Below are 13319 nucleotides of genomic sequence, written 5' to 3'. Positions count from 1 at the left end.
ATCTATGTCATTACGATATATTCCAAGCGCAGTTCATATTCCATATCTAGTATGGATAGAGGACTCGCTCTTACCTGGCTATTTGCTTGAAGTGGAACTTTCTACGGGGCTTCTTCCCACTCTTGCCCAGTTCTCGTCCCTTCTTCCAGATGTGCGTCTTCCAAGCAGGCTCCTACACGCGTGAAAATGAATCATTAGAATTGAGCAGACATCGATACACAATCACAATATGGTTATTTTATGGCCGAATTGTTAGCACGAAAATTAAAATAGACTTATTTTAAAGGTGAGCACTGACAGCAGTAGGATAACCAGAAAGCGACTCAGGGATTTGAGAGAACTCTTCTATCATAGTCACAATACTTCATTAATAGACAATAATTACAATACAATGATACTTTAGGAAAGCAAAAATCATAAAATCAATTGCCTCACTAATATTTATAAATGGCACGATTCATGGGCCAAATATTAGACCTGTAGATGACATATTTGGGTGTAGTTTATTGCAATTGTATCCATAAAAGAATTAAGTTTTTTACTCAAACGTTTTTCTCTCGCAAAATTTTATTATTTCCCTGATAACTATTTTTTGAACATCAAAACCACATGTTTTTTTAATGTTAAATGTTTGCAGTAATGGCTTTAAATGTGTACATCATCCATTTAAATTATTCCCAAGAAAAGATTACTCGCAGATTCACCCGAATAATTATTGGGCAGGAGGACTATTTTTCTGTCTCCCAATCTTTCATCTAACATATTTTCTTCCTTAAATATAATTTTATTTACAACTACATTTCTAAATAAAAAAAGGGGCTGAGACACTTTGACATTCAAATATCCAAAATTATCAAAATGCAAGCAATCGCATTTAATGGTGTTTATATTTTGCTCGAGGTTCCGAAAAGGTTAGGCGTGCTTCTAAAAGCGGCGAATGGATCAGAATTCCTGAAAAGCATGTCGAATCAATGCTTAAACCTCACTACAAGACTTCAAAATGATTAAAAGGCATGTAAATTAATGTAAATGTAACGCGATACTTAATTATCTTCATTAATTGAAATATAACTTATCCACCTGCTCCATAATTAATGCAATTTCACGCTTCGCCGTTCGAGTTGGAATTCCCCTTGGACAAAATTAAACACAACCTAGATAATGGAAATAATAACTGAAATCGTGAGTTATCGAGACATTTAAATTCGACCGAAATTTGAAATCTCACACCAAAACTCCCCATAAAAATGGTACTTATATTGTATCCAATTGCTATAATCCTGGGGACTGATTTCATTTGTATTCTTGCCAAATAATAGTTAGAGCGACCTAAAATAATGAAGAATAGCAAAATTGGCATTATATTCGAGTTTGGATTAGAAGTGAATAGGAAAAGCCAAAGGTTCATGGTTATATTCCTAATAGGGTGGTTTCCTATTATTTTTTTATTGCCTATATCGAAAGATTATTACTCCTGGAGTACGCATTTCACGCTCTTAGATTTTCGAATGACGATATCTATTTTTCGCGATTAAACGAAAAGTGAAAAATTTCAAGCGCGCGAAAACGCGACGGCTAAGTAGGAATGCTGGGTAAACTCCGTGTGACGCATTTCTGATTCTCGCTGCCTCCCTGTGAGGTGACCTTGAGGCGAGGATTGAGCGCTGATACGACGCAGGCTGCTAGCAGGTAGCTGAGTACCCTGCTAGCTGGTAGCGCTTGGCTTAAAAAGGTATTATTGCCACTTTATCAAACGAAGGAAACTTTACGACCATAGCCATTTTAATAAGTGATTATTAAGACATGTTTCCCTGAGCTCTGTGACTCATGCATGCATTGGTAATCTCAGACGATGTAAAACTCCTATCCTCTCGTGTAGAAACTAGGTCCCTGTGACGTCACGTGGAGTGGAATCGCATGGGCGCCAATCTGGCCTTTTTCAAATGTGGTTAAAATTGACCATTGCCAATCGTTTAAACTGGGATTTCTAAAACCAAATAATTTGTATATTATGAAAACCCTAATGGTAGGTAACGAATCGCAATCAATGAATTTCGTTTTCTTTGATGAAGGAAACTACCCAATTCAGAGTTTTATTTCGCAGCAACCAATGTGAATTTTACAGCTGCGCGTGCGGAACATTTTTAATACCCAAAATCCCAATGCACCTTGTCATGCTTTTCCACGCGTTTGAAATATTTAATGACGATAAAAAACATACACAAAATTAAGTTTGGTTACGTTCAAAGTCTTTCTATCTATCGTTGCTCACTTGTTGAATGTGGCTGCAAAAGTTCATTCCTGTACTGAAAGTCCCTGCTTCCACGGGAGAACTTGTCGTCGAAAATTTCGACGATAAACGGGTTATCACACAATCGTACTTTCTTATACTTAAAAAACCGAATGAAATATATTGCTAAGTATCAAAGTATCATTTCACGAGAAACTGTTGAGTTACTAGTCGAAAAATAAATTACATATAATGTTAATGCTTTAACTTTAAAGTTAAATTGGTAGTAAAATTATGCTCATGTTCATTAAAAAATGATTATTTATGTGGTAAGTTTAACCTCCTACTTCTATTTCTCATCCGCAACGGTTTCTCGAATATGGATTTTTGAATCCAATAACGCATCAACTTGCTAAGACTAAAACATGCGAATGAACATGTTGGTATGAAATCTTTTCTTGGGATTATTTTCAACGGATGAAATACGTACCCATTATATTAGTATTATCGTCGTCATTTTTAAATTAAAATAATGTGTGATTTTGATGTTTAAATACATAATTGTTAGGGAAATAATTATAATAGTTGAGAGGAAAGCTTAATAATGAAATTGATTCAATCGTTATTATAGTAACGCCCCAATATTTCTCATGGATTTAACTGAAATGATAAAAAAGAAATTCTCTCTTACCTAATAATATTTGTTACTATCGTACGTTTACTTCGTTTCTAATTTTTCCATTTTTCAGTGGTAAGTCAGTCAAATTTCAGCACGGTTTGTTTCTACGTGTATTTGTGTGGGAAATACGGAGGAACAATAGCAAAATATTTCATTTTACGTGATTTTATGATACATGGTGGTTGAGGCGTTGAATGAATTATTTTCCATGGCTCCTTGGCAACAATACAAAAATATGATCGCACCATTTTTACGGTCACCACAATCATAATGATTCAAAACAAATGGCAACACCACAAACTTGATCAGCTATGCATAAAAATGCTCGTATTTTTTTTCAAATCTCGTGTACGTACCTGATATTCGTACGAAGGCTTGAGGAAGTAGAGTGCCATCTCTTGGTGGAAGACGGGAGTGGCGGAGGAGGAGAGGGGGGGAACGATCCATACCCAATCAGCTGGGCATCCCTTCCTCAGTCGACCCTCGTTCTCTATGTGCTTCATAAACGATTCCGATGCTGTGTGGTGGTCAACAATTGTCACATTCCGGGACTACGAGAAAATGAGGAAGAAGAAAATAACTTCTAACCGCTTCATATATGTGAAGTATCCATCAAACCAGATGCATAATTATTTAATTATCACAATTGCATACACCTCACCATGAAAAATATTATCAAAATGTCAATTTTATAATCGGTTTAAAGGTATGACTAGTTTCGACGCAGCGGCGTCATCATAAGATACAAAGACTCCAAGGCTTGGTCCGTATATTCGTTCCAGGTTACGGGGAGAAAGAAGGTTGGTGGAAAGGGTTGACACGTCTGTGTGCTTGTTGGAGATGAAAGGAGGGATGGGGTAGCAGACTGTTGGCATCAATGGTTGGACTTGTCATCTTCAGCAATTAATGGGTAACATTTTGGCGCGTAGAATTGCGCGACTACTAAGACATCACCTGATTACAACACATTTTGATATTTCAATAAGTTTTTTTTAAATTTAAAAGTGTATTGTTACCTTATGGCGAACACCGAGTTCTACATTCCCGGGGAAAAAGTCAAAATATATAGTCCAGTTTGAAGTAAAATTCAATCATGAATATCATTTTCACGGCAAATTTCAGAAGCATAATATACATTAAATTAATTGAACATCGAATTTTATAATATTTCATTGAAAAGATGTGAAGAAAAATTGCTACCTAGACGAAACTTGATTAATGCACAAATAATTTTTCCAGGAGAAAATTTCATATTGAGCATGCTCTTTATATGCAAAATATAAAATCAGAACAACAAATGTGAACTTGGGAATATGTTTCATGCTCAATCTTTCAACACTAGCAAATAAAAGTTGTCGTTACATTACCTACGCATATTTATTGGGAGTCATAGATTAAAAAAAGGAACGTGTTCTCGTAAAAACTACTGAATTTTGCAAAGCGGATGACGTTATTTCATTGAACAATATTATTTTTATCGCAAATGTTTGAAGTAACATATACATAACATAAGCATTAAATTAAATTCACCATCAAATTTATAATATTTTAACGAGGATAATTGAAGAAAAAGTAATTAAAAATTTATGGTTGGAAGGAAATTACTTAGCTTTTCTACAAAAACACACACTTTATTGCCGACTAGTTTCGGTTACACTACCATTTTCAAGACTAGTGATACACATAAGAATTTGCCGGTAAGGCCGGTGCTAGCTGACACCCTTCCCGTCACTTACCTCTCCCCTCTCCCCTTCCCCTCCAATCACCCGACCACAGAGTATATATACCGGCAAATTCTTATGTGTATCACTAGTCTTGAAAATGGTACAGTGTAACCGAAACTAGTCGGCAATAAAGTGTGTGTTTTTGTAGAAAAGCTAAGTAATTTCCTTCCAACCATAAAATGGAATTCTACAAAGTAAAGGCCTCAACAATTCAGTGCATCAATTAAAAATTTGTTTGAATGATGCTCTGCCTAAAATTCCTATCCGATCGAATTTATAATTCACGAGGCTGATAAAAAAATACGCATTTTTAAGAGTTAAACCATGACCAACACTATTGAGAAAATAATGATACGACTACGCATTAACAAATAGATACTGTAAATGACTTACCTGAAAGCTGTGTAAAACAGCAACATTCACTTCCACCATCGCTTTGTCTTTCCATAGGGTGACAGGCGTTCTTGTGTCCAGCCCCATGTGTTGAGCCACAGTCTGAAAAACGATCGGCATTTAGGCTTGAAAATATCATGGCCAAATTTATGTGAAAACCTTTTTCAGTCGCAAACATTATATTATTTATATCAATACCAAAAGAGTTATCTGAACTTTGATGACGAAATTCGGAGTTGAATCACGTAAGGATTGCAAAAAGTGTTTTGGACGATTTTACAGACGCAATTTACTTTCCAATCCCAATTGATCATAGCAAATTTTTCATCCAAAGTAATAATCTCTACATGATAAAAGGATACTTTATAAATAAAAAAACCACTGAAATATACAATATTATTTCAATATTTTTAGTGTTATCCTCATGAGGCTCGCAACTATTTAATATCACCGTTAAAACAAACTTCACGTTTTTTTACTTCTTAATTTTAACGTAATTAATAATAAATCCACTCAATTGAATCTATCAATGAAAAAATTATCAAATTATCTTAGAGCCAGTTGCAAGGGACAGCATATAGCACCATATTTTATATTAAACTTGAAAAAATGAGTTTACATTTTTTGTTACAGTATCGAAATTTAATGTAAAAATATTTTACCCAAGCAGATAATGTATTTTAAAACCATAAAAATACGGAGGAGACGGAGAATTTACTTACGAGAAAACATTCTAATGTTAGAACGTAGGTTTCCGCAGCGATGGTTTGATCTCTGCATTTCTTCAGGGTTCTCTTCCGCGTCAGCTTGTTGGTGGACAACAGTTTGTTGTCCACAAACAAGCTGACGCGGAAGAAAAGCCTGAAGAAATTCAGAGATCAAAGCATTCTAAATCTACCGCACCCTCCTTAATACAAGCCGTGACTCTATCTTGCTTTGTTATGTACTTAGTTTATTAATATCTAATGGACGAATAGATTGAAAAATGAGGAGGTTTCATTAGTAACATAAGTGCCTGAAGGACTATTTATCAAGAAAGCACCGAGTGGATAGAATATAGGATGTTATGAGACGCAGTAAATATATCAGGAATATTATTCAGGGAAAAACAGAAGTGCAACGAGGAAGCTCAAGAGAGTAGTATTTGGGTGAAATATTTAAGGACACGAGGCGAAAGAACATCCGGAAACTGCAGAAAATACCTCGAGAAAGGTATAAATAGAGTGCTGTAGAATGGAAATCTTAGAATCGCTGTGATATGGATGAATAAACCTCCCATCTTAAAAATTTCCTAGAACCACTCCTATCACACCACTACAGTCAGTTGTTACTCGATATGGACCTGATTCTCAACGATTAGTCAACGTTAGATATAGTCAAGTATATGGTTATTTCACTTAAGAATATAATTGTCATGGCAAAGTTTTGAAGAAAAATATATACATTGAATTTTATAATACTTTATAGAAAAGAATTGGAGAGGAAATACTCACCTTGTCGAAAATTAATTCTGTTGCACAAATAAATTTTTGTGGAGAAAGGAAAATGTCGTGTAGGTCATTCACTTTATATGCAAAAAATAAAACTAAATAACGAATTTAACCTTGGATATATATCTCCAATTCTTGAATAAGCTTTTAAAATTACCTCAATCAGGTTATAACGGTTCACATCACAAAGATCCCGACAGCCAATCTCCGTGCTCATATACCAGCCGTTGAAGGGGCAAGCGGGGAACTCGAGCCCGCCGACGTCAAAGAGCATGCCCGAGACGGCGGGAAGAGCGTACCAGCGGAGCTGCAAGTCCTCAAACCACTCGAATCTAAGGTGAGACGAGAAGGATAATTATTGAGCATTCTCCCGTCGAGTGCTTGATTAGAAACCCAATTAAAAATAACGAGTATTCGTCTCAAATCAAAAATTCATCCTTCGAAAGAGTTTCGGATTCTAAAGATGCCGTCGTCAAGGGTTAGAATTTAGGCTTAGTAATCAATAATCTTCAATGAACTTCTCTCGGAGCGCCAATTAGATTTTTTCTAACCCGCGCGGAGACCCGAGAAAAGTTTACCAATTCTATTCCTGCGGAAAGTGTTAAACCATACCTCAGTTATCATATAAGTTGCCATGAAGCCTACTATGATAATAGATATTTAAATAAATATTATAATAAAAGATAAGTAAATCATCATGCTGAGCAATGTAATGAGGGTCTAATTACAAAGTATTGAATGGGAAGTCCTGATGATAGAATCGATTACATTCCGAACAGATGCTAAAGGATGATTTTTTGATTGACTATTACTGAACAATACTCGATATTTTGATTTGAAAAGGGAAAAGATATATAATCAACAGATGATTTATGAATATAACACAAAAAATGTGTATTTTAATCATTTTTTAGTCGACCATAACCGGATTCAACGCATCATACCCATTTTCAAGAAGTCATCTCAGGTCTTTTTTTTCAAGGTCCTTCCATATAATTGTAAGAAAGATTATAAATGTAGGAAACACATAATAAAATCCTGCCCCATGAACGGCGGTGAAATACACATTAACAGCAATGGAAAATATTTCCCTGGAACCGGGATCGATACCACGGACCTTTGGATTTCTGGCCTACTGCGCAGTTCAGATTCTTAAATAAACACGATAATTTCGTTGAGATTCATGGTGCTAGGTGTGAGGCTCTCGCGGTCTATTGTTGATGGCAACGCAAGGGAAAATGGGAGGACCAAGAGATGTGTACGTCTTAGTCTTCTCTCACTTTATTGATTAACAATTTACCAACAGATTTAATTGATATTCCGAATAATCAATTTGGAGAAATGACGAAATATGTTACTCTAGGTCTGCCAACACCACAGGATATCCGTATGATAGACTTCTATCAACATTTAAAAAATAAATGTAGGTAAATATATTCCAACCGCCATTGGCATCAGCTATAGCTATTAAAAGAGAAAATATTACTTTCAAGAATACGTTTTAAGTTTATTTTCTAAAGGAGGAGATATTTTGAATAAATTTCAACACAACGGAGTAATTAAGACAATAATGGGAGGCAATGAAGAGAATGAATTAAATTGCAGAGCTGCTAAGAGTCCATAGGGGTGAATTTAACAAATAAGTGGTCAAAAATCAAACAATGGGCGACTTTAAAACAAAAGGCACCATTAAAAAAACATTAATTTAGTTTTAGTTAAGTTTAGCTGCGTAAAATGGGTATTTGCTTTTGAACGTATGAAGCTACTTCCTCTACGAACCAATCTCTGACCAGCAGTACGATGGGATTAGGAAAAAAATAATCAGTCAGCAAACAATGCAATTCCATGGGTTAAACGTCCAATTCTTTTTCAGAAAGTCCTCTTCTATTGTCCTCTTGAAAGTGTGTTCTCAATGAAAGCAACTTTGAGTAGGCACTTAAACTAATTAAAACAGAATCAAACAGGGATAGGTAGTTACTTGAGTAGATTAAACGTGTAGCTGATCCCGTTGAACCCAAGGTGTAAAATAGCTTTATGTCTACCTTAAATTCTAAATCATTTAAAATAATTGACAGAAAATTAAAACGGAGGAAGAAAAATGCAGAGAAAACGCAATAAAATGTATTTTCTACCAGTAATTAATGAGAGCTGTAAAAATTGATTATATTATTGCGGATTATTTCACTCACAATCGCATACATTTAAAACACCGAAGTACTTATTGAGGCCATCTCTCACCAGCACTACGGCAAAATTAGGAATATATAATCAATCAATGCTATTCCATCAATTAAACGTCCATTTCTTTTTCAGAAAGTCCTATATTCTATTTTCCTCTGGAAAGTTTGTTCTCATTGAAATAAACGGTGAGTTTCCACAACAAAGCCGAACTTTGACGAAGCTATTTAATACGATAATGCTTCAAGAAACCGCAGGTAGCTTCTTTTCGTCATTGGATATGTTGAAAACAGTTTCACTGCAGGTAGGTTCGAAATAAGAAATCGATTGAATGAATGGATTGAATAAACAATGACGAGATAAATATAATGGATGTAACTTTCGTCTTGTGGCAAGAGATGCACATAAATATATTTAATGTTTGTTTCCAAAGGTTACGAGGACGGATCACTCCCACTTGACTGGCGACGAAAAATTTCCAACGAAAGCTTACGTGATGACATTTAAATTTTCACGGTTTATAGAATAGACCTATGTCAACATTATCCTGCACCTTGAATTTAAAAACTTTACCTTTGGATTTTCTCAGATATATTCTTTTAATACTTGAAATACAAGCACATGATGGCAAAATTCTACCGCGCTCTATAAAAAAACTATTTGGGAAAGTACAAAATAAATCATTGGCAATCAGTTTCTTGTTATTTGTGCCGTAGTGATACAATGAATACCATTATACAACGCTATTTTCTGTCAATTCATTCGATCAATACGACAAAAATTATTGAAAATGTTAGAGCCGTCGTTTCTTAATATAAATTCCATAAAATTTATTAACAGTACACGAACTCTGAAATTTTGAAGGTAACAACGTTAGTTATACACTTTTGATTCGCCGCGAAAAGAGACAAAATACCGCAGTTCGATGGAGATGATGCATTGAATTAACGTTAAGATGCATTAAAAGTTCATAGGATGCTTCGTCAGCAACAAGTTCATAGTCACTTACGTGGGATGCGTCAGAGGTACCTCCATCACGATGTCTGGCGGCAAATCGAAGTAGTCTGGGTCATGTCCGTTGGCCGAAAGTACAAGGGGAAGGATATCAAAGCGACCGCCTTTTCCTCTCCAGCCCAACTTCATACAAACCTGGAAATAAAAGAAAGCATTGGGAGATCTATTCCTTGGCGGTCAGAATCAAGAAGTTTGACTGCCATCCACTGATAAACCTCGCCGTTTAGTCAAAGTATTAAGAGTCGCTGTCGCTCGCCGAGGGGGCGGGAAAGGCCCGGGGCCCTTAATGGTCACTCTGCCGATTCTGACAATTTTAATCTAACGGTTATTACTTAAGGATTGTTTTTTTATATTTCTACATTAGAATTAAGCAATAGCTCCTCTTTCACTGGTAGAAAGGGCATATAGTAAATGGATTACAATATAAAAATAAATTTTTATAAACAACGCTTTTCTAAGGAACTAAAAAAATAGCATAATTTTTCTGTCCCTTTTTAGCGTTAAATCAATTGTTATAAAAATATGTTATCATCTTGGAGTTTTCTGGATGTATAGAGTAGACCGTAGGAAATATATGTCAGTGTGCCTTCAATTTGTAAATTTTACTTCATTGTTTTATCCAATGTAAAAGTTTTATATTTGAGATACAAGTACGTTTTAATGACGATTCAGCCTACTTAGCGTGAAATGAATGAGCCTGGCATAGCATCTAAATTATTTTCTTCATACATAACGAGAAACGTTGGGCGCATGTTCCACGATAACACTCAATTTTACTCAACGTCATGAAATATGAAACTACGAAATACAATGAACTACACTCAATTACATTTTTATCGATGTTAAGTATAAATTTCATGTTACAGTGGAGCACGCGCTTAACGTTTTTCATTATGTACGAAGCAAATAATTTAGAAACTCTGTCGAGCTCATGGAAAATTTATTTTATTTTTTTAGTTCCTTAGAAAAACACTAATAGAGTGGATCAGGTCAGCACATTCTACGCCAAGAAATTTCCACTCGACAATTGACAGTAATGCTGGATGGCAAATTTGGATAGTGCTCTCTCATCCTTTATGATTAATACGAATTTTAGCTTAAATAGTATTTCTAGATACAAAATTCAACCTATCAACCGAGTAGGAGTAATACATGTTCTTAAATAGAACCAGAAAAACGTTCAAGAATAGATTTAATAAGATAATACCACAAGTAACCATAGGTTGTTTCTTTTCGTCACCTAATATTGAAAAAAAAGTTTCCCTTCAGGCGCGTGCGGCGAAAACATCAGGAAATATCTACAGCCTCAACCCAAAGAAGTGTACCTTAAAACCGGCATCATGCATTTATGAAATTCATGATTTAACGGAAAATATAAACTCAAAAACACATTGAACCTCTTTCCTAAAAATTTAACTTGATTCCACTATGTTTATTATGAACCAGACCAATTATTTAAATATTCCTTCAATCAGAGCACAAACCACACATCAATCGTGAAATCGATTTTAAAGGACTGACCATAGCATCCACAGGAATGTCTCTTGTTAGACGTGTCTTCCTTACTACTCGTTAATTTCAAGAAAAATTTGAACTTCTCTCAACTAATTACCGTTTTCTAGTCATTTTATTTTGTTGTGAACCACCAAACGCTCTTTATTAATCTTTAATAATCCATGGTTAAGACAAGGTAAGTCCTTATACGAAATTTACGCACGAGCGCGCTTGATGGCCGCGCAGTTTAAAAAAGTACTCGCTCAATATTGAAACAGCTATTTTAGTTCTGTTTTGAGAAATGGAAACAATAAAAAAATAGTTATGAATTGGTTATATGAAAATACTGTTGATTTTCCTTCTTCGAGAGCATTGATTTGATGAAATAAAATTTCCAATGGAAATGAACCACATGAAAACAAACGCTACCATGGCAATCAGCCAATCAGATACATTGCGTGGTGTTGAATATAGAAATTTCAATCTTAGTCCCAAGCGAAGAAGGCGATGCGCAGTCTTAAATATATTTCCTTTAAGACTTTTACGAATAAAATGCGCCTGTGCTTGTTATTGACAGCTTTATTTTTAGAATTCACGGCGGCAAGTACAAATCATATACAAAATGGACGCAAGTGTTTTTTTTGCTATGTTTGAGTTTCAACCCAAAGAGTGGTGCCCTTTAATTGGCAAAATTAATGAATTTAATTCATGATTCTATTTAGGGAAAATATCAACTATCGCAAAACACTTTAAGCCCTTTTCCTCAAAAACTCAACTTGGTTTAACTGCGCTCTATTATGACCAAATAATAAATATTCCTTCACAAACCGAACATCAATCGTGAAAGAGATATTTGAATTTAAAGATAAATTTCAATATGCTTGAAACTTTGTCTCCTCTCGGACTTACCTCGGTGAACTCCACATTGAGCGGGTCTCCAATTATTCGCCCCGACCCATCGGGATGCTTGTATCCAGCGTAAGAGATGAGCTGAGGGTTCCAAACGCGAAAATCATGACGTCCGTCTGTCCTCTGGGGAAACACAGTGATGGCCGACCTGTTTTTTTTCATAGAAGGGATCAATACATATAACGATACAAAGAGGTATGAAAACAATATTGGGAGGGTTTACATTTTACGCAAAATAACGTGGTAGGATCGAATAGCAAGAGAAAAATCCCGAATTTATATTAGGAAAAACTAATGATGTTAATTACTAGAGAGCGTGGATACTGGTGGGTGGTTTAACTGGGTACTTGACCCGGTGGGAGATATAATATTAGAATTGTAAAAAAAGAAATCGTAAATAAGTTAAAAGTAACAGAAGCAGGCGAGATATAGTGGAATGATATCCCGTAACTATTGAAAGAACATAGAGATTGCCCTTTTTCACAAGTTTATTGTTGAAAGTACGACGCGTTTGACCGTCAATTCATTATCAAGTACAAGTGTACAAACAACTTACGTACTTATTTACGTAAGTATTGAAAGAACAGAGAGATGGCACATGTACTTTACGGTCGAAATGCGTCATACTTTCAATAATACACCTGTGGAAAAGTGCCATCTCTCTGTTCTTTCAATGCTTACGTAAATAAGTTGTTTGTAGAAATATGATTTTATGCTTTCCCGGCGAATAATGTGGGCAAACTTTTCTCGGGATTCCCACCGGGTTAATGTTTTTTATAACGGCCAACGTTTCAAGTACCGTCTCGGCACTCATCATCAGGGCTGAATGATTAGCCCTGATGATGAGTGCCGAGACGCTACTTGAAACGTTGGCCTTTATAAAAACATTAACCCGGTGGGAATCCCGAGAAAAGTTTACCCAAGTTGTTTGCAGAATTATAAAAATATATTGCAAACAACAATAACACCTATATTTACAAAATTGTTTAGAATCATAGAAAACGGATGAAATCTTCAAATGTTTAGCATGAATACACCCAGGGAATATTTGATGTCTTTTGAGATCTCTTTGGTACTTGCATTATCGCTGAAGAAAGAACTCGGAAATCAAATAATTACATGACATTTTTCAGCGATGCGTTAATTTTTAGGATATTTCGCATTGTACCTTTTCCAAAAGAACCAGAAAACACACAAAAAAGCAAAAC

The 13319-nt window shown here is 35.3% G+C and overlaps 1 protein-coding gene across 3 annotated transcripts in view; it reads right to left on the bottom strand.

Annotated features, from left to right (window-relative positions):
- LOC124159043 (nitric oxide synthase-like protein) overlaps nt 1–13319 on the bottom strand; it is a 271887-nt gene that overhangs the window by 29235 nt on the left and 229333 nt on the right. For all 3 annotated transcript variants that reach the window (XM_046534535.1, XM_046534534.1, XM_046534533.1), the window contains exons 6-11: nt 12112–12259; nt 9704–9843; nt 6674–6848; nt 5027–5128; nt 3266–3460; nt 75–172 (exon numbers count right to left, since the gene is read on the bottom strand). In XM_046534535.1, the coding sequence (XP_046390491.1) occupies nt 75–172; nt 3266–3460; nt 5027–5128; nt 6674–6848; nt 9704–9843; nt 12112–12259 (858 nt within the window). The remainder of the gene's footprint in view (nt 1–74; nt 173–3265; nt 3461–5026; nt 5129–6673; nt 6849–9703; nt 9844–12111; nt 12260–13319) is intronic.

This window comes from Ischnura elegans, chromosome 5, assembly GCF_921293095.1.
Source record: "Ischnura elegans chromosome 5, ioIscEleg1.1, whole genome shotgun sequence".
Taxonomy (NCBI): Eukaryota; Metazoa; Arthropoda; class Insecta; order Odonata; family Coenagrionidae; genus Ischnura; species Ischnura elegans.
Note: the sequence above shows the minus strand (reverse complement) of the source record. Positions and strands in the feature narration are given on the sequence as shown.